The 26881-nt window shown below is 51.0% G+C and overlaps 2 protein-coding genes across 5 annotated transcripts in view; one reads left to right on the plus strand and one right to left on the minus strand.

The window, feature by feature from the left end:
• The window catches only part of LRIT1 (leucine rich repeat, Ig-like and transmembrane domains 1), a 53648-nt gene that overhangs the window by 5445 nt on the left and 21322 nt on the right, over positions 1-26881 (minus strand). For 2 of the 3 annotated variants that reach the window (XM_019813405.2, XM_003994125.3), the window contains exons 1-2: positions 8029-8225; positions 4100-4566 (exon numbers count right to left, since the gene is read on the minus strand). In XM_019813405.2, the coding sequence (XP_019668964.2) occupies positions 4100-4566; positions 8029-8150 (589 nt within the window). In that variant the 5' untranslated portion in view covers positions 8151-8225. Of the gene's footprint in view, positions 1-4099; positions 4567-8028; positions 8226-15361; positions 15503-26881 lie in introns of those variants that run through there. The other variant, XM_019813404.2, reaches the window with a different exon arrangement.
• Positions 10633-21292, plus strand: RGR (retinal G protein coupled receptor). Of its 2 annotated transcripts, none has more exons than XM_019813410.2 (7): positions 10633-10763; positions 12351-12507; positions 13623-13756; positions 16446-16599; positions 18011-18128; positions 20111-20224; positions 20646-21292. In XM_019813410.2, the coding sequence occupies exons 1-7, from the start codon at positions 10685-10687 to the stop codon at positions 20775-20777; spliced, it is 888 nt and encodes a 295-aa protein (XP_019668969.1). In that variant the 5' UTR covers positions 10633-10684; the 3' UTR covers positions 20778-21292. The 2 variants fall into 2 exon arrangements, with proteins under 2 accessions (XP_019668969.1, XP_003994175.1); XM_003994126.4 differs by having other exon boundaries at positions 13635-13756.

The following is a 26881-nucleotide window of genomic DNA, read 5'->3' on the forward strand; positions in this document are numbered from 1 at the left end:
CATAAATAAAAACAAATTCTGTTAAGCATTTGGGTAAGCCATACAGCATACTGACAAAATTGGCAATTACTGCTGCCATTCCTGGACTGACCCTTTCAGGCTACTGGTCAGGCAGCGAGGATTTCAGCAATACCTGCAATATGCCAAAATAAATTTCTCAAAATTCTTTGTGACCCCTGACCCTTGATCCCTGTCCTCTCAGTGTGGAACTCTCAGCATCACCCCAGTAAGGAGGGTGGCTCTGACATTGGTCCCTTTGATACAAGCTCAAAAGGGGAGGAGTGAGGAGGCCAGGAAGTCAAATCCTATGTCATATCCCCAGCCCTCTTTACTTTAAAATTGGACTTATTTATAAAGATGACAGTAGGTCACTGCACCCACCCTTCTACATCCAAGAGCGTACCATGTGTCCTCATACCTAAAGCACGATTCCTTTTTACATGTTTGCATTTCTGAAATACGGAATGAATTCATTTCATGTGGTGTCTTTTTACCCCCAAAGATTGTTATTAAATTTGATAGTATGTCTAATAATCAATGGCATATTATTTATTTGCATGCATACATTTGATTATTTATTTGCATGCATATATTTGATATATTTGGAAGGGGAAATGTAAGGTTTGAGGAGGTCGCATATACATCTGCTTGTGCACGTGTGACTCTCAGGTCCTTCTGAACACCAGTTGGGAGGATACCAGTTCCTTCTTCTATCCATCCTCACTCCATCCCTCTCGTAACCGCTACCCTGTGTCACTGGTTAAATGCATTTAATGATACATCTGCACCCCAAGAATCATGAGCACCCAGCTCTGGTGGTGAGCTACCTGGCTTTCACCTCTCACAATTGAGCCCCCAAAGAATGAATGCAAATAGCAAAGTTAAATGACAGGGAAACTTTTACCCCTAAGACTGGCAGAAGTTAAATCTTCCAACCATTTAAATTATTAGCCTTATGAGGGAATAGATTTTCATCTATCTTCTTCCCTGCTATGTCCCCAGCACCTAGAACCAAGCTCCCACACTGATAGGCACTCAAGTAAACTGGCAGAGTGAACACCTGCATTTGTGGTCTCGCACAGCACAGGTGTGGGGTGAGAATTGGCCCAGCCACTTGGAGACTATTAGACTGATATTAAACTGTCTAATGTGCACCCTCCATGACCTATTCCATTTTTCAGTTCCTATCCTAGAGAAACATTTGTCTACGGGCACAAGGATGCATTGTCAAGAATGTTCTCTGTATCATCATAGCTGTTAATAAAATAATGGAAACGATCTAAGGGGCCAATAAAGGGAGAATGGCTAAATTAACTGTAGTATAACTATACTATTAAAAATTATGCAGTAGTTTATAAATAATGAAGCTGATCCATTTGTAGCAACTTACAAAGATTTCCAAGACCTATTGTTGAGTGAAGAAGTTAGTGCTGGTTGATATAAACAATATGACATATACAATCTGAAACTTTATGTAAAACACAGATAAAATTTCTATGTGTATGTATGTTTATATATGTATGTGTATGTAAATGCATTTATTTTATTTTATTTTTTATTTTTTTATTAACAAAAATGTTTTTAATGTTTATTCATTTTTGAAAGAGAGAGACAGAGCACAAGCAGGGGTGGGGTGGTGAGAAAGGGGGACACAGAATCCAAAGCAGGCTCCAGGCTCTGAGCTGTCAGCACCAGGGCCCGACGTGGGGCTTGAACTCACGAACCGCGAGATCATGACCTGAGCCGAAGTCGGATGCTCAACAGACTGAGCCACCCAGGTGCCCCATAAATGTATTATTTTTAAGGAGGCTTCACACCCAGGGCAGAGCCCGGCACAGGGCTTGAACTCACAACCCTGAGATCAAGACCTGAGTTGAGATCAAGAGTTGGACGCGTAACTGACTGAGCCACACAGGTACCCCTGCAAATACATTCAAAAAGAGAACATGCAAATGAACGTAACAGTGGCTACCTGTTAGAAGGGGGAGAAGGATTCGGGATCAGAAGAGGGAACAAAAGGGTCTTTAGTTTTTTCTATAATATTTTAATTTTTTGTAATGTTTTTATTTATTTTTGAGACAGAAAGAGACAGAGCATGAGCAGCGGAGGGGCAGAGAGAGAGGGAGACACAGAATCCGAAGCAGGCTCCAAGCTCTGAGGCTCCAGGAGTGTGAGATCATGACCTGAGCTGAAGTTTGACGCTTAACCGACTGAGCCACCCAGGCACCCCAGCTTTTTCTGTAATATTTTAAATGTTTACATATAATCATGTGTGAGTTATGTAATTAAAATTAATATTAATTTTCTGTAATGAATTATGCCACCTGTCACCCTCATGGCTAGGTATGAGCTTTAGGCAGGAAAAGAAATGGTTCACCTGTTAAGACATTGGTTCATTACAAACAAGAAGGAATCAAAGAGAGGGGGTCAGCTAGTATAACCATTCAACTCTGCTTTGGGAAACTGAGTCGCAGGGGGCCTTTTCCTGGCTGCATGACCTGGAAGATCGCTTGTACTTCATTTTCCTTATTTGTAATACTGGGTGAACACCCCTTGCCCTGGCTGCCTGACATGGTCATTGCGGTAAAGTTATCAGATATTTCATATATATATATATATATATATATATATATATATATATATATGAAATTTATATAGCATACATATATTGAAAAGGGCATTCAGTTAAGTGTTATTTTCAAATAAACAATTTTTTTTCCCTGTGAGTACTATCCTATATATTATCCTTTATCAGATGAGAAAGTCTGCAGAGAGCTGGAATGGGGCTTGCTGTTCCCTGCCCTGTTTGCAGGCAGTGAGGCTTCTAAATATTACCTCCCTGAGAGACCCTCCCGGGCCTTAGGGCAGGAGCTGCCCCAAACCATTCTGAGACTGCTCCAGCCCCTGGTGCTGGACCCTATATGAGCCAAGGTATGTTCCAGGCACATGCTACTAGGAGGGCTCTCTTCTGATACTATCCACCCACTCCCCACCACCCACCCTCTGCCACAACTCTCCATCCCCTCACAGGACAGAGGAAAGAGAATCAGTCTATCTGACATGAGCCTTGGGCCCAAACCACTACTTACTAAACCTCAGGTTGTGTTTGTTCATCTGTAAAACAAAGGACATTATACTTGCACTATCTACCCCCCTGGGATATGGTGAGGGTCAAGTTCTGTGAGGGAGCAAGAAATTTAGGGAAGCTTCAGTGCCACACTAATGCAGATGGCCAGTAAGGACTGACCAGTTAGCAAAGAGTTAGGACCACCTTCCATCCATGTATGTGTACCTAGTGCTTAGAGGAGACTGTCAAGGGGGTGGGGGTGTTCACATGTTTTGAAGATTGTTGGAAGTTGGGTTTCCTGGAAGCAGACTCTGAGATGAACATGTGCAGCATGTTCATTAAGGAGGAAAGGAGGAAGGAAGGAAGGAAGGAAGGAAGGAAGGAAGGAAGGAAGAGGGAGACACAGAGCTGAGAAGTGGGCCTGGTGAATCCCTGGGGGACTTGGGAGCTGACATAACCCATCAGAGTCATGCCAAGCAGCTGGGTCCTTAGACTCCCACCTGACAGGTCTTTGGATAGGGGCTGTGTCCGGAAAGGATGGGTGGCTTTGGGCAAGGCTGCTCTGCAGCTAAGGCTGTCCCTGCCAGGGCTGGCAGCTGAAGGCCACTGCTGACAGTGCCCTCAAAACCTGGGCAGCCAGCTCTACCTTGACAGGGACCCAGGTGGCACACCACTGTGCCTGCCACATGTACCTACTGTGTGCTAAGAACTGTCTTTTACTTGCAGCTCCAACCTTTTGAGATAGATGTTATTGCCATTCTCTCTTTACAGAGGGGAACCAAGGCAGAGAAGCTAAGCAATTTACCCCGGGGACACACAGCTAGTAAGAAGCAGCGCTGGGATTTGAACTGGCAGCAGCTTGAGCTCCAAACCTGCCAGTGTGTGCCTCTCACTCAGTCTTCACTCAGATCCAGAAGGCAGGCGTGATTTCTATTTTTCGGGTAAAGAATCAAGACTCAGAGAGGCTTAATAACTTGCCTAAGACCCGCAGGCTCCCCAAGCTAGCTCCAAGTGAAGGATACCGCCCCTTACCTAGCACCAGCCTGGTGTGGTGGCCGGGAAGGAAGGGCCCGGTCTGCAGGTGAGCCCAGGTGGTCAGCAGCTCCTGCGGGAGCCTCAGCAGCTGGTTGCTGGAGAGGTCGAGGAAGGTGAGGTTCCCCAGGAAGCGCGCGGCCTCGGGCGGCACGGCCGAAAGGCGGTTGGCCTGCAGGTCCAGCAGCCGCAGCTGGGGGGCGTCCCTGAGCGCCGCCCAGGGGAAGGCGGCCAAGCGGTTCCCGGGCAGGCGCAGCTCGCGCAGGCGGCGCAGGCCCCTCAGCATGAGGCCGCTGAGCTCGCTGAGGGCGTTGTAGGGCAGCCACAGCTGCTCCAGGCGGCCCAGCGGCCTGAAGGCCTCTCCGGGCACCTTGCGAATGGCCGTCCGCTCCAGGCGCAGTCTGGAGGTGTCCGGAGGGACGGACGCGGGGGGCAGGGTCATGTCGGGGTCGCTGCACACCACCGTCCTGGTCACAGAAATGGGGGACATTTGAGCGAGGGTCCTGTCGGGTCCGCGATCCTACCCCGCTCCCTCCCGGACCTTCCTTCAGGAGGCCTCCCGGTCTGCACGGGAACCGGGACCGCCAAACCCAGGCTCCAGGCTGAGGTGAGCCCTGGAGTGGCGCCGCGGACGAGAAGACTCCGGATTTCCCTTTGAGGGGTTCTTGCTTTGAGAGCCTTTCGCAGGGGTCCCAGAGGGCCATTTGGTCCTGTCCCTGGCTGAAGGACCTCTGTGTCCCCTTACAACTCACACCACCTACAGTGCATTAAGAATGAATGGTATTCATAAATCTTGAGATCATTTTGAGCATTGCAGCCCTGCATATATGTGTTAAAAGTGTTCCTTTGTTAAATTATACCTCAGTTTTTGTGATATTATTTATATGACATATATGCAATATCATGTCATACAATTATATATATAACTTGGGCATCAGAAACGAAGCCATACACTCACTGGGTGCCTCAAGCCTCCCCTGACCCGGAGGGACCACGAGGTGATTAAGATGTTTAAGAGCTAGGACTTGGCCCCTGCAGTTGGATTCATATCTGGGCTCTCTGCTTGCTGGCTGTGTGTCCTTGAGTATATTATATAACTTCTATTTTCCTCAGTTTCCCACAACAGACTCCCCCTCCCTGGGGTGGATTCAGGGTCTAAGTGAGGTCCTGCTGTGTACCAGTTCTGCAGACCTGTCATCTGGAGGAGTGCAATGCTATTTATTGACCACTATCAAAAATTCCGGCATCCCAGCGCTGCAAAGCTCCTTGCAGTGATCCCTCTGCCCAGACACTGACCTCCTAAACTTTGTTCTATTAAGTTTGGCACTAAAACAGAGGATAGAGAGATAAAAAGAAGCATGCCTTGCCATCCAAGAACCTACAGTTCAAGGCTGTGTTACGTGTCGTCTCGGAGAGAGCAGCACACCCACATAAGGTAAAAAGGAAAAGATTCTCAAGGAGATAAAACTTGGAGGCTAGACCAGAGGGACCCAGCCCTTGTGCAGCCTATTTCATCTAGAGGGCTTCTCCGCTCACACTGGAGCAGGTGGGGGCAGTGGTCACGTTTTGCTTTGCTAGGGGACCTTGTTCTTTTTGTACTGCTCACATCAGGCCTTCCTGATGTAACACACACTCTGCCAGCATCCATCAGTTCAGCCTGAATACTCTATTCGGAGTTGACTGGCTGAACTTGACTTGCTTTTCCTTGTCAGTGGCACAGGGGCTCCCACCCACTCACATTCTTCAGGTATACATGGATGCCCCTACTGAGGGATGGGTGCTGTGGAGATTCAGAAGAATATCAGACTCATAGCCCCTGTCCCTATACAATAGCTTACAATCCAGCTAAGGAAGATATCACTGGCGGCAGTGATATTTTCAATGATAATGGAAGTTTGACTGTTGCAAAGAGGAAGGTCTGGATGTAGGAGGGAGGAAGGCAGTTGACCGGAAACATGCCCTGAAATTTATCAAGGGAGGGATCAAAGAAACCACTAAGAAGCCAGCAGGGGCCAACAGCACATCTGGTGGGGCAAACTGGGCATAAAGAACGTGGGAACACTTCTGTCCAGGTGCCCAGACTGGGCCCCCCAAGGAAACCCCAGTATCCACAAGTACCCACAAGTTCATGATCATGGGAGCGTGGAGCAGAGGCAGGTCACCCAGGCTATCCTGATGTAAGGATGGAACCCTCTGACAGTCCCTGGTTGGAGGTGGGCTGAGGAAGGCATCTGGGACGAGGAGGAAGCCTCCGTCTGACTTTGCTATCTGTGCTTGTGGCCATTGGGGACCTCAGGGCCTCCTATAGCCTTTCCTGGCATTGTTGCCCTCATAGGATGCTCCATGCAGATGGGCTGGTGCCTATCAGTCATGGGACTGTCAGGCAGGTGGAACTGATGGTAAGAGCTCTGGCTTCAGAGGAAAGATGGCTACTGGCTGACATTAGAGCCCTGGAAACTGACCTTGGAATTTTATTTTCTATCTTAAGGCTAACCTGGTATCACAAGCCCTCCCTTGGTCCCTGCCCATGACAGAATTACCAGTTCAGAAGAGATCTGGAAATGGAACCAAAGCCGTGGGTTCTAGGACCAGGTCTGTCACTGATGCTGTGTGATTCTCAGCCCTGTGCTTTCTGTAAGTAGCAGGAGAGGCTCTTCATCACCCTAGTCACACTGTCCTTGGCCAGAGGTTATTTCCTGGCTGGCTCAGGGCTTAGCCCTGGCTTTTTTTGAGGAGAGAATCCTTACCTCTGATGATCCATATGAATTGGACCATCAGAGACTTGGGTCAAAAACGGAGTTCTTGTTTTTCAGACCACACAGGGTATCCTTTCGTGGGGGGGTGACTCTCCATTCTTTCCATCCCCTCACACCCGATCAACCCAACACCCATTGCCAGGATCATTGTAAGTGTCACACTGATAACACTGCTGCCCTGATCAGAAATCATCAGTGGCTCCCAGCACCCATCTAAGACAAGGGAAAAAGGGAGAATGGAATTCTAAAATGTTAAAAAGATGGTAGGAAAGGCCCTGAGCCAAGGACTGAAATTCCTAAGCAAGTTGGGAAATGCGATGGTCACTAGTGGATAAGTTGAGGATGTCAGAGAAAAGATAGTCTAAAGACTGCCAAAGAGAAAAGGAGAGGGGGCCATGGTGGGAGAGCAAGGGTCCACAAATCACAGTGGCTTTGGAACATCCCATGGAAGGGAGGAGGAGAGGATGGAGGTGCTCTCAGAGCTCAGGTAGGGCTTGGGGAAAGTCAAAGAAAAGGCTGAGGATATAGGGGTGCTTGTTTGCAATGGAATGGGCACTCCTGGGCTTTTGGAAAGCCTGTAGAAATATGTTGAGGCCGAGGCTCCTGGGGGATGGGCCAGAGGTGCCCCAAAGTGGGAAAAACATGAGGAGGCAGGTGGTTACATTCTGGGTGGGGTGGTAAGAAATACCTGGGCTGTACTGGGTAACCCCAGAAGCTGAGGCAAGAGAATGGAAGAGGCCTGGGAGAAAAGGGGCTAGGGAGATATAGAGAGAATGGTGGAATAGAATGGAAGGAAGAAAGGAAGCAAGGAAGGAAGGAAGGGGGAAAGGAGAGGAAAAGAAAGAGGTAACAGAGAGACTTCTCATGCCCTTTGGAGGGTTTCCCACCACCAGGATCCTGGAGGAGGACTCAGGATGGATCTCCTGGAGTGGGCACACTGTGTCCCACCCCTGCCCCCACGTGTAAAGAAAGGGACTTGGTACTTCCCATGCCCTGCTGGCTGGAAGACAATGCAAAGCAGACCAGCCCCCTAGGACACTTGGGCCTCAAGGGCCTGGAAGATAGAGGTCTCACCCAGCCATGTTCTGAGGGCCCTGCATACAGCCCTCCCAACCCAGCCAAGCTGCTAGAGGGAAGCGGCGGGCTACCCATCCCACACACCTGGTGACATACCTGGCCTTGCTGCCATCACCCAGGACGTGGAGGCTGCAGCTGCATTGAGAGGGGCAGGAGCCGTGGGCTGGGGGGTGCCCCCAGAGGGCCAGGAGCCAGAGCATGCCCACTGCCACCCTCATGGCTCCTGGCTCCTCTGTCGCCCAGGCAGGGGCCTGTCCCTGGACTGCTCTGTCGTCCCAGCCCAGGAAGCCCAGCAGCTGCCCACTGGCTCATCAGCTCCGCCCCCCCCCCCCCCCCCCCCCGCCTCTGCCTGAAGCCATGGGATAAACACAGACAGACTGGGGATTAGGGAGGGGAGCCCTGGCCACAGCACTCAGCCGCTTATTACTCCTGGAATCACCCAGTCCTAAGGGAGAGGGTGGAGGATCCTCTTCCGTGGCAACAGCCCCAGACCCAGAGAGGCCAGGGTGTGGCAAGGTGAGGCAAGTGGGCAGCCACCCAGGGGCAAGTGGCTCCTGCACTGGCCAGCTTGGCTGTCCACCTGCGAAGTCGCCTCTTGCCAGCTAGGCTGTGGGCTACATGGACCCTGCCGGGGTGCCTGGGCTCAGAGAAGATGAAGACAGACCTGGCCTCTGATGAAGGCCATTGGAAATTGTCTCCTGTGACACTGTTTTATAGGGGAAAAGCAATGAGATGAAGGTGATAAAGACACTAGAAAGAGACCAAGCTCAAGGACCAGGCCAGCCTGGGTTCAAATCCCAGCTCTTCCATTTATAGGCTGTGACCCTGGATAAGTTACACGGTCTCTCTTGGACTGTGTATCCTCCTCATTTGAAAAAGGGAAGTAATGTTACTCTAATCAGGGTGTTTATGAAAATTAAACCACCCAAGTTTCCCAGATTTTGATGGCCTGTGGTAATAGAAGCTCCCTCCTAAGTAGTAAGCCCACAATTTCACTGGCACTTAAAGTCACATGCTCTTAAAGGAATTGGAAAGATTAGGATACTTGATACGTTTGACCCCCAGGCTCTGCTCTCTGGTCCAGCATGCCCTACCTAGCTCCTTCAGCTTTTCCAGAAGGTTCCCTAGTGCCTGGTGCCTATAGACGTAGGCAGACCTAGACCAGTGAGGTGTGACCAAGGCAGATACCTAGGGCCCCAGTGCACACATGAAATGCCTAGCTCTGTGCCAGGCCAGTTTTGACAATCTTGGCTTCTAGGAAATGTTGGTTCCCATCTCTTCCTCTCTTCCAATCCATTGGTTTTCTCAGTGCTTGCCACCTGTCCCTCCTCCTCCCCAAGCCAAAAAGGGCGACCATTCCCACATCTCTGCCTTTTCCTCCTTCTGTTGGAGATGCCTTCTCATCTCTGTTTGGCCTAACGGAGCTCTGGTCTTGATTCCTGGCCCTATCCTGCTTTCCCGTCTCCCCTGAAGTCTTCTGCAGTCTTGCAGGCATGAAAAAAACTTGACACATGTATGAACCAGTAATGCAAGGTAGAAATTAGGAAAAGGGTAACTGTTTATCAAGAAAGTTTTCCAAGAGGATGTGGGCAAGCACTGTGAGGTGGTTAGGCTTGATTAGATGGGGGTGGGGTCCAACGGAGGAAAGGCATGGGAATAGAATGAGCCGCTTGACCCGGATCCCAGGGGACAGGAGACCAGGCTTCTGTTTCAGCTGAACTCACAAATTACTACATGACCTCAGGTCAATTCTAAACTGCTTTGAGCCTGTTCCCTCACATGAAATGCAAAGGATGATGGTATCTAGTTCATGGAATTGCTGTAGGAGTCATCATAAGGTCAGTTAGCATAGTGCCTGGCTCTTAGTGGGGTCTCAACATTAACTATATTGCTGATAGAGCTCTGGACCTTGGTTTCTTTATCAGAAAAGGAGTTAAATCACTCTAGACTAGTGTTTCCAAATGTTACACCATTGGCCAGTGTAACTTGATAACAAGACCCCATTGTAGAAGCCAAAGCTCTTAGCGGGGTCCTGGGCCACTAAGACAGCAGTCCCTCTGTCCCAAGCTAATGCCTTTGGGAGATTTTTATGCTCCTATAGCTTAAATGCCCTGTGGGAGTTGGGCAGTGCAGCCTGGAGGCCATATCCATGATGTATTTTTCTGAGACTTAGAAAGGATATTTCCATTGCAAAGAAGGAAACCGAGAAGACCCCAATGGTCCCACCCCAGTCCTGATAGCTGGTTAATGTCAGGTTCTGAAACACGACCTCAGTCTCTAGTCCCAGTTGGGGTTCTTTCTGTGACAACGGCTGACCTGCCAAGCATCATCTTTTCCCAGTCGCTTGTGAGCACACGCATGGAAGGACCTGGCTCCTGACCCAGTCTCAAGCACAGCTGCCACTCAAATCCCTTTTTCTGCTCCCCACCCTTCCCTTGGTTATGCAACTCTTTTCTAATTTGGCTCTCAGCCACACACCATTTGGATTCCGGGACTTTAATCCTGCCTGATTGGGCTGAAATGAATGAGACAGGCTTCCATTCCCGCTTCACAAAGGCTGCACTGTCCAACTGGTGAATGGGTTCCTTCTTTTGGGGCCAAAAGCACAGTTTAGGGCAGGGGGCAGCAAGAAGGAGCCCAAGGTCTAGCATAGTCACCTGCTTGTGCCAGCACGTGAAATGGCCCTTTAAAAGGTGGAGCTTGGTTTTGGTGCGCCAGAGAAGAGCCAGGCTGGCAGGGAGAAGGGCCGAGCATGGCAGAATCTGGGTCCTTGCCCACCGGCTTCGGGGAGCTGGAGGTGCTGGCTGTGGGGATGGTGCTGCTGGTAGAAGGTGAGCCAGGAAGGACCTGGGGTGGAGCGGGCACCCAGTGGGCTCCCAGAACTCAGGTCACAGCCATGGAGCTGACAAGGAGAGGTCCCCAAACCCTGCTCCTCTGTGCCTCCACCCGTGGGGCTTCTGATGGGTGCACCTGTAGGATGCAGGCCGCGGTCTGGGAGACGAGCGAGAGCAAGGCCCAGGGAGTGAGGGACATCTGCCCAGAACATGACCAAGAACCAGAATTCAGGCCTTTTCATGTCCCACCGGCCGGGAAAAATTTTAATCCACTCCCCAGATCCTGCTAAGAATCTCATATAAGCTCAGGCCTCTGGTAGGCTCTGGAGACAGACAGCTCTGTCACCTCCTCTTTGTGTGACTATAACCCAGTTCAGCTGGGTTCTCTGACCCCAAGTGGGTGGTGGTGAAGGTTAGATGGGGTCATGGGTGTGAAGCGCTGGCCTAGATAGACACTCAGGATTTAAGTTCATTTGCCCCCATCCTCTCCAGCTCCACATTACTCCCGCCATCTCTGTTCCCAGCCCTACGCATTTCCATTCCAGGGGCCACAAGGTGCCTGCCTCAGCCCAGAATCCCTGAGATGCTCCGTGAGGCCAGAGTTAGGACTGGAGATCATGGTGCTGGGTCAGTCCACGACTAAGTTATTAGGGAATGCGGCCCTTTTCACAGCAGATCCAGAGAAATAATCAGCCCATTTCCTCTGAGAGCTGATGATGGAGAGGGAGGGGCAGCCACCAGGCTGGTCCTGGAAGTTTGGGACACCATTGGCTGGGGACCCTGCCCCTTTTCCTCTCTTCTGGGAACCCTACAATCTAGCATCCCTCTCAGTCCTTAAATGGACCTGGAAATTTTACCACATTAAATCTTTGCACATGCTGTTCCCTTTTTCTAGAATGTTCTTCCACACCCTGCTCTCCTAGTAAACACTCGCAATTTTGAAGACAGGATTCTCCCAACTCCTCCCTTTCAGTGGGGAGGCAGGGTTCAGAGAGCAGCAAGTGGGTGAACAGGCTAAAACTAGAGATCTGGTCTGCCTGAGGTCACCCTCTCAGACTCACCTCATTGCCTGCTCCTCCAGGAAGCTCCCAGATCTCCCCTCAACCCACCTCTCCCAGGCTGTCCCTGACATTGCTGTTTGAACAGCCTCAGAGTGGCATTTTGGAATTAAACAGACCTGAGTCTGAGTCCGGCTCTGCCACTCACCAGCTGTGTGCTTAGGGCAGGTTAGTTAGTGTCCCTAAGCCTGCTTCCCAGCTGTACACGGGGAGGACAGCATCCAGGTGAAGACTGAATGGGAGGATCCACAGAAAGTGCTCGGCCTCATGCCCAGCCTACAAGTGTCAGCAGCTGTTGGTAACTGTGACTGTTCCAGCATGAATCATGCTGTACCTTATTGGTTTCTTCCTTATCTTTGAGTTGGGGTGGGGCAGGATGTACATCTTATGGCCTTTAGGATCCGAGAGCCAGCGATGTCTGACGAGCTGCACCAGTAAGGTTGCTGAGGCTCCATCCACCCCAGGCCCCCTGTTCTGACCCCAGGCAGCCTCTCCAGCCCTGACGTCAGCCATCCCTTCTTTTCAGCTCTCACCGGCCTCTGTCTCAATAGCCTCACCATCCTCTCTTTCTGCAAGACCCCGGAGCTGCGGACCCCCACCCACCTGCTGGTGCTGAGCCTGGCTCTGGCGGACAGTGGGATCAGCCTGAATGCTCTCGTGGCAGCCACATCCAGCCTCCTCCGGTACCAGCCCCCCCGCCCCAGTCCCTGAGTTCGGGGGCCCAGCCTGAGCTGGGTATCGGACAGCCAGGACAGAGGCATTCTTCCCACCTATAGAACACTGCAGGGGAAAGGGTGGGCAGGCAGCATAAGGCTAAATCCGAGTTCCAGACTATCCCTGAAGAACCAGGGCTGATTTCTAGAGTTGCTCAAACCCCACCAACAGAGCTGGATGACTGTAGGGATTAAGAGCATGGACCCTATAACCAGGCTGCCCAGATTTGAGTCCTGGCTTCAGTATTTCTATCTCTTGGCTTCTTCTAGAATTTGAATATTATTGCCTAACTCGTACAGCAGCTGGAAGTATTAACTTGTTATTATGTGGAAGTAACTTAAATGATGCATGGCACCTAGGAAGCCCTACCTGAGTGTTCGTAAAAGCAAACAGGATTTTGACAAGTGTCTAAAACCTTATGTGCAAACCATGATCTTTCAGTATGGTGTCAGGTGTTTCCAAGATTGTTTTCTTAAGCGAACTGAACGTTCCTGCTCTGGTTTCAGGCGTTCAAATAGAAGCTGGAACACACCTGAGTGTGACGCTCAGGGCTGACCAGTCTGTGGGGTCTGAATCAGTGACAATTCCTTATCCTGATCTCTGCCTGCTCCTTCCCAGGCTTAGGGAGGAGACCAACAGAAGCTGTTTTGGTTGGTTGGCCCATGGAGCTAAGAGCTGGAGCCCTCAGCTCTACCCTCTGGCTTAGTCTTCATCTGCTGTCTGACCTTGGTTCAGTACCTTTTCCTCTCTGAGCCTCAGTTTTCCTATCTATAGAATAAAGGCATGGGCTTTCCTCCTGACTATGATGTTCCATTTCCCATGCTGGAGGCTTCTGGCCACACAGAGAGACCCTTGGGTCCTACTGAGGTGCAGCAAAAGACACTGAGCCCAGGGTATTTGCACTGGGCTCCACCCATTCACCTTGGGGACTTGACCTCTGAGGCTGCTGTTTCCTCTAGGAAAAACAGATTATGAAGCCCTCTTCTGGGGAGCTGAGCCAACATTCAGGAAGGTGCCCTCCAAGCTTCTGAGGGGCAGGTGTGGGAGAAGGGCAAGGACAGAGGGAAGGGGTCACTGGTCCCAGTGTCTCCCACAGGCGCTGGCCCTATGGCTCCAACGGCTGCCAGGCTCATGGCTTCCAGGGCTTCGTGACGGCGTTGGCCAGCATCTGCAGCAGCGCAGCCATCGCCTGGGGGCGCTATCACCACTACTGCTCACGTACGTCTTTGGGTTCCTGGACTGAAGGGACATCTACACAGTGAGGGTGGTCAGGACAAAGGTCTACACTGTGTTACCCAGTCCAGGGCAGTGTGGGTGGGTGTCTGTCTGTGAGTGTGTGGTGTGGGCATTCAGGAAAGGAGGGAGGCTGGGAGAGTGGACTTGAAAGTAGCTGAGGCACCTGCCGGAAAAGCTGCCTGTGCCCTCAATGCAGCCTCAGGCAAGTCAGGAGTCCTCTCTGAACCTTAGTCTCCACTAAGAGCAGATTTTTGTAACCAACCTCCCAGTTTTTGGACATCAGATGAGATCATGGATACAGAAAATGCTCTTGCAGACAGGCCCTGTTGGGGGGCAGAGAGGCAGTGTGTGTGTGTGTGTGTGTGTGTGTGTGTGTGTGTGTAGCTGGGCATGTGTCCCTGCACCTCACACTTCCCTAGGGCCTCTGCCATGCCAGGGCGTCATGAAGCCTAGTCTGGCTCTGGATTTCCCAAACTGTATCGTCAAATATCACCTTCGTAATTGGCCACATCCATGTACCACCTGCACTGTTATTTACTCAATTTTTTTTTCTTAAAAGTGATTCACTTTGAAAAATTTAAACACCTGCTTTAGTTTCATCCTCAACAATATCTGTGAAATGACAACTTTGATGTTCTTATAATTTTAGCACACAAAAAACATGTTCACCCACAGTCCATCTAGAATCCCACTCACCTCCAGGGATATGTGAACATACTTTGGGGAGCTGTGACTCAGCTAACCCTCATTGTAAACCCCCAACTTGCAGACTGGGAAGCGGAGGGTCAGGGAAGTTAAGTAGCTTTCCCAAAGTCACACAGCTAGTAGAGGCCGAGCTGGGATTGGGTATGGCCTGGATGCCTCCCGGGGGGGGGGGGGTCACTCCCTGTGTCTCCTGGGCCCCAAGTTCTGAGCTGTAGCTCTGCCTGGCATGGGGGCTACTGTGGTGTCCATGGCCAGCATGGCCCGAAGCATCGGGCATGGCCCCTTTGGAATCTGCAGATCTGCTCTCGCCACACACACATAGCCCCCTGCCCTTGGCAAAGTCACACACCTCTCTCCAGGCCAAAAAATTGCCTTTGTTCTTATCATTTCTAGTGGCAGGTTAGCCCCACCTGCCCCAGCTGACCATGGAGCTCCTCCCGGGCCACTCCTATCCCAGCCCAGCCCCCAAAGCTCCCTCGGGCCATCGTGTGTGCACATGCATACACATACATGCACTCACACATGTGCACATACACAATGCGTACCTTCTCAGACAGCAACAGGCTTCTCCACCTCAACATAGAGCAGTTAGTCCCTATCCAGGGGTCCCTAGAGCAAAGCCTTTCCTGTGCTGGAAGGCACCCTGGAGCACTATGGAAACAGGGAAGGCGAAAGGAGGGTGTTGGAACTTACCTACTCCATACTGGGTGACCCTGGGCATGTCACCTTGGTCATCTGTTTCCAAAGCCAAAAAAGCGACACATGGGACATGGTAGATATTAATTATTATGTCCACAGTTAGGGGGAGGGGCGTCTTAGCTCAGGCTGCCATGACAAAATACAATATACTGGATGCTTAAACAACAGAAGTATATTTCTCACCATTTCTGGATGCTGGGAGTCGGAGATCAGGGCACCAGCACAGTTGGGTTCCAGTGAGAGCCATCTTCCCGGCTTGCAGACAGTTGCCTTCTTGCTGAGTCATCACATGGAGAAGAGAGATCATCTCTCTTTGTCTTCTCTCTTAAGGGAAACAATCCCATCATGGGGGCTCCACCCTCATGACCTAATTACCTTCCCAAGGCTCCACCTCCAAATACCATCTCCCGGGGATGAGGGCTTCCCCATATGAGTTTGGTGGGAACATTCAGTCCACAGCAGGGGATGACACTCAAGCAAATTGCATCTGGGGCTGTATCAATGGAAGTAAAGTGTCAGGATGAGGGTGGTTGTAGATCTGTTCTCTGCTAATCAAACCCCACCTGGAGTCTTGCCTTCTGCCCTGGGGTCTTGTCTACAAAAGAACATGACAAATAAGCCATATAAGGAGGCACCTGGGCAAGGCATTCTGAAGCTAGGTCCAGGAGGAAGCACTGGACGGGAAGGGCTGGATCAGGCTGCCACAGAGAAGGGACATGGAGGAGGTCAGGTCAGTGGGACAGGTCATGGCAAAATATGCTGCCAGGACCAAGTGCAGTTATTGGCACTGAGATAGGACCCTAAGCCCCAGGTCAAGAGCCCTCTTAGGGTATCTTGGAAGCAGAGACAGTGGCCTGCTTCTGAGTAACAGCTAAGCATGGTGATACATCCAGCCTTCTACCTCCCTCCTTCATAACCCTCATCTGAACCACTACCTATGCTTCTTTACTAAGTTGGTTTTGGAAAACACACCTACTTCTTTGCTACTCCCTCCTTTTCTGTCCCCAAAAAAGATGGAAAAGAGAGTCTGCAAGGAGATATTCACCACCCATTATCTCTTTTATTCTCCATAACAATCCTCTGAGGTAGGGATTATCATTTCATTTTGTGGAGGAGCAAATGGAGGCTCAGAGAAACTTTTAACTTGCCCGAGGCACTAACCTTCAGAGCCAGGATTTAGGAATATTCTGTGTGATCATGAAGTCCATTGTTTTTCATTTTGCCTAGCTATTACCTCCTCTCAACCCTCCTCCTCTCTCCCATTCAGGCAGCCAACTGGCCTGGAATACGGCCATCTCCTTGGTGATCTGTGTGTGGCTGTCTTCTGCCTTCTGGGCAGCACTGCCCCTCCTGGGCTGGGGCCACTATGACTATGAGCCGCTGGGGACGTGCTGCACCCTGGACTACTCCAGGGGGGACAGGTGAGGTGGGAGGAGCAGCTACAAATCTCCCTTCCTTGGGAACCTTTCTGTGAGTCCTTTCAACAACAGTGTCACAGCTGAAAATCCAAGTGGGGAAATGTCAACATTTGCCAGTCAATCTCAACTCCTTAGTTATGACATCCACTTGCAAGTGGACAATGGGACTGGGGAAAGTGCATTCTGAAGGCTGACCAAGTGATGGGCATGTTATACAAGCTGGGATGTAGAGTTGTCCCAAGAAGGGGCATTACCCAGTGAGCTGTTGACTTGTGTCAGTTACAACAGCAACTGAGCCCGTGACCCCTTTGCCATCTTCTTCATGGTTAGTTGTCCCAGCTCTGACCTGATCAGTTTCTAGGGTGAGCCATGTCCTTTGTTCAATAGATTCAAAAATGTCTTTGCATTGGGAGGGACCTTCTTGGCATAGAGTTCAGTTCTCGGAATTTCCTGAGCATCTACTGTGAACCAACCCTTGGACCTAGTCCTAGGAGACAAAATTGATGCACGATGGCCTCCACCATCATGGAGCATATGTCTAGTACTGCCCCATCCACAAGGCTCTGGGGACACCAGGGCTTACACCCTTTAGAGGACACCTTGGGGAAGGGTCCAATGGGCTCCAGCCCCCCTCTTGCTTCTACTAGGGTCATGTCGCATTCATCTGCTTTCCATGTTTACTATGTTTACTCATGAAGCATCTGCCCCTGATGACAGTCTTTCCAGGTGAAATGTACTTGAGGACCCTAGGTCTGGCCCAAGTGTCTCTCCAGGGTGCTCCCTACAGATATCTCCCCAGCCAGGGTCCAGTCCTCTGGCAGCCTTTCCTCCTACCCCTCCTTAGTGGGCAGCACCCAGAATGGGTAACATTTCTCCCCTTCACAGAATGGGAATCTACCTCCTTGTGACTCCCACCTGTTCCTGGTCAGCCCTCCCACCTCCCCATGACCCTACATAGGACACCAGGCTCTCCTGGCAATCCTTCAATATTTTCTTCAATGACACAGCATCCAGTCTCTTTCTTATTTGTAGACCCCTTTCAAATCCCTCTGCCAGGAACACTCTTTGAATGATCCTTCCTCTTGGTCCATTGACGTATCTTCCATTTGGTAAACACATTTTCCATTTTCCATGCTTGGGGCACATAATGTGAACAAGACTGAGCACTTGAACTGCCCAACAGCAAGTTGAAGGAGGACTCTCCCTCATTTCAGCTCTCTGGCTCCTAGAGGCAAGTTCAAGGAGGGCCCAGTGGCTCCCTGTCTCTAAGGGGAGTCAACCTGGGACCCGGGAACAATCATACTCTGAGCACTTGTCTGATGAGAGCAGTTCCCTACCTGTGACTGTCTAGCACAACCACTGATGAGCCTTCCCTGAGAGATGGTCCTGACTCCTCTACCTACTCTGCTTGCAGAAACTTCACCAGCTTCCTCTTTACCATGGCCTTTTTCAACTTCTTCATGCCTCTCTTCATCACATTCATATCCTATCGGCTCATGGAACAGAAACTCAGGAAGACTGGCCACCTCCAGGTAAGGACCAATTCCCAGAGCAAAAGAAATCTCTTTGTCTCTCTCAGGGAACATGAGTGATGTGAGAGACAGTAGTGAGGGGTTTTCTGTGTTTTCAGTGATCAGGAGAAAATTCAGCTTTCTCAGAGCTTTGCGGGGGTTAGAGCAGGAATGCACCCTCCCCATTGCTGGGCATCGTCAAAACCTGGGAGGAAGGGTCAGGACTGCTTGGACTCACCAGACCCCATAACCTTGAACCGGGTCACCCTGTTGGACACCATCCATGCTGTCATCTTTCGTTCTTTCCAAGGATTTGAGGGTTGGCACAAAGTTACATGTTTTTCAAAAGCTTCTTTTAAATTGCTCCCAAGATGTCTAATTTACCCACAACATAAAATCACACCCGCAAGCACATTTTTCCAAGAAAAATAATTCTTCAAAATAAGCTCTCCTGGCCATTTCTGAATCTCTGCATTAATATTCTCTTTCCACAATTTTCTTTTGTCACCTGGACAACCTCTAGAGATGAGCCTTAACAAGCACTGAAATTTCAGAAAAAAAATCTGATTCCTCTCAAAGGAAGGTTTTGTTATCACTATGTCACAGGGTGGAAAATTGAGGCTGTGAGAGTCTGTTAAGTAAGTAGCCACAAGCTCCGTAACTAGTAATAACAGAGTTGGATCAAACCCGTGTCTGGGACTCCATGACCCAAGTGGTCATAGAGTGCACAAGAAACACTCAATCTTTGTTGAGACACTCAATCTGCCCTGATTTTTTTTTCCCCCTGTGAATTGGAAAAGGACTGTACAAATCGATTTTAGCCAGAGATCTAAGTTGCCCCCAGTCAGCAGGAGGAGGAGGAGGACTGAGGGGGGACCAGGATTCCGGCTCTGGGCTGTTGCTCCCCTGCCCTCACCTCCTCCAGGCTGTCCTTCACACTGCCCGCCCAAGCCCTGCCTGGGTGCTCAAAGTTGCCACGTTTATCCGAGGTTCAATGGGCCAAGAGACAGGGCTGCCACACGGATTTTCTTTTTTCTGGCTTGACTTGAAACCATCAGTTCAGGAAGCATCAGCAGAGGTCTCTGTGCATGGGCCCAGGGACTTCAGCCAAGAGCAGAGCGGTTTCCAAGTGACACTGTCTCCGCCTCGGCCCCGCCCCAGGAGGACTGTTTCTCTTTTCTTTTTTCCTTTCCTTTCGTTCCTTGCCTTTCCTTTCGTTCCTTTCCTTTCGTTCCTTTCCTTTCGTTTCCTTTCGTTTCCTTTCCTTCCCTTCCCCCCCCCCCTTTTTTTAATGGGGGGCAATTCAAGAGAAAAAATGTCTCCCAACTAACATATTTTTATTCCATGAAAAAGAGTGTCCTCTTTCAACTTAAGTCGCCTCCTTTCTTAAAGGGAGACGCGGTCAAAGAGAAAATAGGCACTGATTTTGAGCTTCAGCTTTTTAACATTTGAGTGTGCGTGGGAAGCAGGCAACTTTCCTCCTGAAGTTCGATCGCAAGTCGTGCGCCTCCCTGTGGCCAGAGGTGGCAACACAGGCCCTGCTCCCTGGTTGTGTCTCACACCTTGGAAAGCCGCTTTGAACCCAGGACAGGTTGGCACACCAGGTGGCTGCAGCTGCTGATGGCTGATGGGAGCTGGTTCTGGGACTGAGGTATGGGGGCAGCTCATATGGGGAGCCTCCTTCACACATCCACACTCCCAGAGCCCGGGGTTCCTCAGAAGGAGTGCAGACCAGAAAGGAAAGTCATTATCTGTCCCCTAGTCCCCTGCCTCCAGGTAAGTCAAGCATGATCAAGCCATTTTACAGACAAGGCAAATGAGGTCAAGTAAGCTTAGATGACAGGCTTAGGGTCGCACAGCTTGCACGCCAGGGAGGTCCGTGTGGCCCCACAGCCTGATCACACGGCCCCGCCCTGCTGAGTGCCCGCCTGGTCCCTAGGCGTGTGGGGCTGCAGTCGCCTGAAGCAAGTCAATGCCTCCCTCCCATGACACTCTCTTCCCAGGTGAACACCACTCTGCCGGCCAGGACACTGCTGTTCGGTTGGGGCCCCTATGCCCTCCTGTACCTATATGCCACCATCGCGGATGTGAGCTCCGTCTCCCCCAAGCTGCAAATGGTACAGACACCTCCCGCACCCCAAGTTAGAACTCTCTCCATGTCTGTGTCTCTGTCATGCCCGATCTCTCCCTCCTGCTTTATGGCCTTCCGCTAGTCTCTTTCTCTCTTCCTTTGAACACTCATAATGCATCGGGAATTTGCTTGTCTCCTGGGTCACACGGGGCTGCTGCTTGACATTGCTTAGGACTCTGGGACCAAGGCTGAGACCGGTGCTTGGGAAGGAGGGTGTTTCCATGCACCGCCTGCCCTCTGGTCAAGGAAGCCTTAGGAGTTGCAGAATCAAGCCATGGACAGAGGACCGGTGGCTGCAGTGGAGTGGAGGTGGGGGGAAGGGTGGGGCAGGGCCAGGGTCGCCACGTGGGACCAGGGAGAGGAGCCGAGGCTGTGAAGCTTCTTCCCTGAACTTTTCTGTTATGCAGGTGCCGGCCCTTGTTGCCAAAACGGTGCCCACGATCAATGCTATCAACTATGCCCTGGGCAGTGAGATGGTCCACAGGGGGATTTGGCAGTGCCTCTCACCTCAGGGAAGCGGGCTGGACCGAGCCCGGTGAGGTTGTCCGTGGAGCCGCTCAGACCCAGGCCCACCCCTGACACCCTGGACTGAGCCCGGTGTGACGAGGCTGCCCTGGGATCCTGCCCGGCAGCCTCAGAAGCTAAGCTCCACACACTTGCCCGCTGACTGCCCCGACGGCTCTGTTGGGCCTGGCCCTAGGTCGGACACGAGGGATTCAGAGAGCAACCAGGCCTTGTGGGAGGAGCTGGGACTTCGGAGCCAGCCCGACCCGAGTTTCCGTCACAGCCCTTGAGACAGAGGCCGAGAGACCTTGGGAAAGTCACTCCCTCTGAACCGAGCTTCCTGACCTAGAACATAAGGCCTCCATGGGGCTGCTGTGAGGCTTAAGCAAGATAATGTATACGCACCATGCACACAGAAGCTCATCGAAACAGCTGTTGGGGCTCAGAGTCTTACATAGAAAGGGGTGAGAGCGCCAAGTCGCTTGTGGGGGGCAACCCAGGTTGTCCGTGTTCAAATGCCGCTTATTAAATTGAGATCTGCTGCCAGTGACTGAGTCTGTCTGTGCATCTGCTTCCCAACTTGTAAGATGTGATGACAGAAATGGTGACTTCACCGTGCAGAAAGCACCGTTACCTGGCACATTACCTGGCAACGTTACCTGGCACATTCAGGGCTCACTGAGAGTTAGCCACCAGCACCTGCCAGTCAGAGACAGCTAGCTGCAGGTTACTTAGTTGCCAACATTACAATTCAAGACAATTCATTTAAAAGTCCAGATGTCCAGGGGCGCCTGGGTGGCGCAGTCGGTTAAGCGTCAGACTTCACCCAGGTCACGATCTCGCGGTCCGTGAGTTCGAGCCCCGCGTCAGGTTCTGGGCTGATGGCTCGGAGCCTGGAGCCTGTTTCTGATTCTGTGTCTCCCTCTCTCTCTCTGCCCCTCCCCTGTTCATGCTCTGTCTCTCTCTGTCCCAAAAATAAATAAACGTTGAAAAAAAAATTTATGAAAGTCCAGATGTCCGAAGATGAGGCCCCACCAACCTGGAGGAGGCTCCATGGTGACAGTTTGTAGAGCTCAGGGAGCTCTGTCCCGGTGCCCAGGGTTCGTTCCCTTCCACCAACTGTAGCTTTATATTCCCTGCAGAGCCTGCAGGCATCTGGGCCTGTGACAGTGATGCCGGGGTCCCCTCCGTGGATGTACATCTCCACCTCCAGCAGAGTCAGCATTTCAGGGACAAGGTGTGGCAGGTGCGCAGACCCGGGTGGAACCCGTTGTCTTAGAGGGAAGTGGAGAAGGTTGGCAGGGAGATGGTGGGCTCTACAGAAGGTCTGATGATGGAGAGCCAGCTGCCCCAGGCACCTCGGATGCAGGAAGGACGAAAGCTCCACCTCCGGATGCTGAGCAGGGAAGGGACAGGTTCCCGGGGTGGGGGTGGAGGGGTGGGGGATAGAGTGGTCATAAGAACAACATCTGGGGTCCCTGTGCACCAGGACGTGCCTCTCAGCTCTGCAGATGCAGGAGATCAGACCACATAAACATAACTCACAAGAAGTCTGCTCCAAACGGAGGCCAGTTCGGTCTGTTGTGAAACCAGGTGGAGTGGGGAGGGAAGCAGCCTGCCCACAGCACTGTTTCCTAGACCACGCCCTGTGCCCAGTGCTGTAGAGACAAGATGCCACTCAGCCTCATTCCAGCAACCAGTCGGGGTCCCTGTCATCAGCCCCGGAGTGGGGACTGACAGGGGAAATCCTGGGGCCTGAGCTGTGCTCACACACAGGCTGAGCGGGTGGCTGCAAAAGTGATCGTGTCCAGAGCCCAGAGATTCTGACCCTGCCCCCACAGCCCATGGATCCTTAAATTGTCTTTACTGGGGACCCCCTCTTCACTCTACAAGTACAGACTCTAACCTTGTAAGATGGGACAAGGGAGCACAGCAGAGAAGGGAGGTGACTCCCAGACTCAGAGAGAGAAGGAAGACAAAGAGGCTGAGGGTGCCCAGCAAGACTGGCCAGTGTCCCCAAACAGATCCTGTCCCACCTGTGCTCAAAGAGCAGGGGAGGAATGCAGGTTGGATGGGCACAGTCAAGGACACCTGTAGCTCAAACCCTGCATCCCGAGCCTGTGTAGAGGGGGGAAGGTGGGCTCAGGGCCTCTCCACCCTGCACTGGGCTGGTGGGAGATGGCAGGGCTGAAGCAGCACCCCATGGGGAATGACCAAAGCCCCAAGTCCACCCACACCCCGGCCTCTCACTCACGGAATGGGTTTAGGGAGCTCTGTCACCTTTGAGCTTTTTTGCCCATGTCCCAGAGCACTTTCAGGGTCTCGAGTCCTGGTGGACCCTGTGTGCAGAGCCTGTCCTCTGCCCTCCTTGCCACCACCCTCCAGCATCCTGCCCTCAGGGACCAGAAGGACAAGGGAGGTGGGTCCTGCCTCACACCCATTTCCCTGCAAGCCCGTGGCACTGTCACCGGGAGAGGAATCAGAGCCAGGCCCAGAAGGCGGTCAGCGCCTTAAAAATGTTAGAGCACAGCCCCTAACGCCCTGGGACCTCCCGAGGCGCCTTTCACTCTGCCTGGCCCCCACCCAGGCCCATTCACAGCCCCCAGCCTGTCTGCTGATTTTCTAGGGTGACCATGTGTCACTTTTACTATCAGGAAAACATAGGAAGAAAGCAGTTACTTTTGTCTCCTCGAAGTGTTTGTTTCCTGGCCCCTTCCGGTCGGTCGTTGATTTTGGTGAGAGTCCTTCCCCACCCCCTTCGCTCTCCTGCCCCCTCAGGCTCCCGCTGAGCAGCGTCTGCCCCAGGTCTCTTTCCTCTGTTCACGTATGTGGCCCCTGTTGCCACTAGTAGGGACAGTGCCCTGCTGCCCCCACACAGACACCATGGGCTTTGCGGGACATGCCAGCCCGGTCCCCCAACCCACACCATCCACCACTGGTGCCATCATGCTGTCCCCAAGTTCCTGCATGCCAGGGGAACCGGACCCCATGGTGGCAGCGAAACAAGGGCAAGGAGACATTGTGTCTGAGTCACTGTGCTGACGGAGTGATTTGGGCCTGAGATCCTCTCCAGTCGCCTCAGCCCTCATATCTCTTCCTGGCCTTTGTGAGTAAAACCTGTGCTAATGTGGCTAAGATGTCAAAAGCAGAGATTAGGGCCCCGCTGTGTCCAAGTAAGTGGAACCAGACACAGTAATAAGCATTCGCAACAGCACCCAGAAGTTTTTCTCAGAATCTCTGCAAGTCTCTATGTCAAAACTAAACTCTTTTCCCTCATTCTAGACAAATCAAACATGTCCTCTGAGTGTCACTGTACACGTGGTTTAATCATGTGTTTCAACAGAATTGAAACGGGGAGCATTTCAGCCCCATTCCGTATTTTCCAAGTTTCTGTGGCTTGACTCGGTAACCCACGTGCCGCCATTATTTTTAAAATGTAACCTACAGGGGAGGAGAGCCACATGCGTGCCCTCGTGTGTGGTGACGAGGCTCCAGCCCTGCCATCCCCTCCCTGGGTGGCCCTGGGTCAATCACGAGCCCTCTCGGGCCTATCCGTTCCAATCTTCTCAATTTGAGCAGGCTCTGACAAGGGCAGAAGATTTTCAGACACTATCCAAAGTCTCTTTTTCAAACAAGATCGTGTTATGGATCCTATGTTTTTGGTCCTCCCTAAAATTCATATGTTGAAGCCCCCCCTAGCCCCCAACGTGACTATATCTGGAGATAGTCTTCACAGACATGATTAACTGAGGTCATAAGGGTGGGGCCCTGATCTAACAGGACTAGTGTCTTTGTAAGAAGAGATACCAGAGATTTTTCTCTCTCCTCTCTCCCCTGAGCATATGCATCAAGGAGAGGCCGTGTGAGGACACAGAAGATGGATGTCCGCATGGCTAGGGGGGAGCTCTCACCAGACAGCAGCCCTGATGACACTTTGACCTTGGACTTGTACCTCCAGAACTATGAGACAATAAATTGCTGTTGCTTAAGCCTCTTGGCCAGTGGTATTTTGTTACAGCAGCCATAGCAGACTAATACAATGTTGCACCAAAGCTCATTGTTCGAAACAGATGACAGCAGAGGGGATGGAGTGCCTGGCTGGTGCCACTGCTCCCTAGCACCCAGAGTACTCACCCAGTCTCACTTCTGCAGAACCTGGAATTGTATGAAACTCAATTTATAAGGCACAAAATTTGTTTTCTAAGATTATCTACCATTCTCAGATCCATTTATTTCAGAGCTGACTTTTGCAAAGGAATATAAGTACAGTAGAATAATATTCCCCAACCCACCCCATCTGGGAAAGATGGCTCTGCCTCCTGACAAATGGACTTACATTAAAGTCACAAACAAAATAGCCAGTTATCTCTGAGGTATAGGAATGTACAGTCTCTGGTCTCCTCCCTCAAAGTCCCCACTGGGACCATTTTTTTTTTTTTTTTTCTGGGGAGGAGAGGGACTGTGTGCCCGATTTGATTAGCAAAAAAGGAAATATGACTATAGCCTAAACTATGGTCTATATTTTTGCTCAAAAGTAAGGGGATTTTTGCAAATTTTCTACAAAGAGAAATAAATTCAATAGCAAGGTAACAGGCCTAATTTATGTGTATCTTTCTCCTTGCCATGGAATCGATAGGATTTCTGTTGTTTTCCCTGTTAGAGACACTCCTGGTTCAATTTGCTCAAATACAAGCTTACTCTCCCTCCCACAAAACTGCCTCCAGTATTATTTTCCCTATCTCTGTAAATATCATTACTATCTGTCCTGTCATATAAGCTAAATGAGAGGAAAAGGAGGGCGGGAAAAAAGCAAAGATCTGATAGGCATAAATCCTGGGCAGGTTAGGACAGCGCAGTGCTTAGCTTCTACCACAAGGTGGCAGTGCTAACTCAATGATAAATTGATCCTGCGCGGCAGCCCTGGAGGTGCCTTTCTGAAGAGCCTGGGAGTTTCCTGGTGAGGCCACGTGGGTGAATTCTTGATTCCTGCAGGATCTCAGGCAAGCTTCCTTTTCTGCTCTTGGTACAGAAGCCTAATGTGTAGTTGTTTTCTACCTCAAATGATGATATGATTCCACATCTCTCCTTGAAGGAAAAGAAATTTCATGCCCCTTGGCCAGAGCGCGCGCGCCCAGATGGCCCTAGCAGAATTCCCCTTTTCTTTGCTTACAGAGCAGTGACTGGGAGTCTAGCAAATGTAGACCTCCAAAGTCTTCCTGCACATAGGATTTGGTTAAGAGGTCTGGCTCGAGGTTTTGCCTCTGTCTTATCATAATTTCTCACAATAACTCACAATTTCTGTGCCCAGAGAAGCAGCTCAAGCCTCAGCAAATGTGCTGTGAATGGCAATTGGTGATGGTAGTGTTACTAAGGTAACGAATGCTGGAAAAGCCTTGCGTGAAGGCCAAAACCACAATCCCTAAATGTTCTCTCTCCTCTGGGTTGAGGTAATTTGCTGTTTGCCCCTTGAGCTGTTCCCTGGCCCCGACACTGTCCACCTGTTCTTTCCTCCATCCATCCAGCTGCTCCTACAATGGCCTCCATTGTCTCCCTGCAAGGACTCCTCAGCCCAGCTGCCCTTCCCTCTGCAGCTGTTGAAACGCATGCAAGTCCTTTGCTCTTCTAGGTGCGAGGCAGCAAGGCAGCTTGAAAAGCAGTAAAGTTTGAGTATTGGAGAGACCTAGGCATGAATCCAGGATTTGCCTTTTATTCAGTGTGTGACCAAGTTGGAGCAAGGTTCTTATGGCTAAATTGTTCCACTTCCACCAAAATGGACTCACCAGGGTGGCATAATTTAAAGCACATGGCACGCAGTGGATGGTCAACAAATATTAGATTCCCTCTGTCAGGGACCTTTCAGCTATTCCCTGCTATCCCCTGATTTTTCTTATTAGTCACTCAACAAAGGGGTACACTCAGGAAAATTATGATGACTGTGTGACGATTATATGCAACATGAATCAAACCTACTACCTCATTTAATTTCCCACACATCCTCAGAAACATAGGTCTCACACTTGTCTGCACATTTGAATCATCTGGGGCTTGGTGATTCATCAAAGTGTGGTCCTTGGATCAGAGACATCAGTTTTACCCAAGTGCTTGTTAGAAATGTAGACTCTCAGGCCCCACCCCAGAC

The sequence above is a fragment of the Felis catus genome, chromosome D2, assembly GCF_018350175.1.
Source record: "Felis catus isolate Fca126 chromosome D2, F.catus_Fca126_mat1.0, whole genome shotgun sequence".
NCBI classification, from domain to species: Eukaryota; Metazoa; Chordata; class Mammalia; order Carnivora; family Felidae; genus Felis; species Felis catus.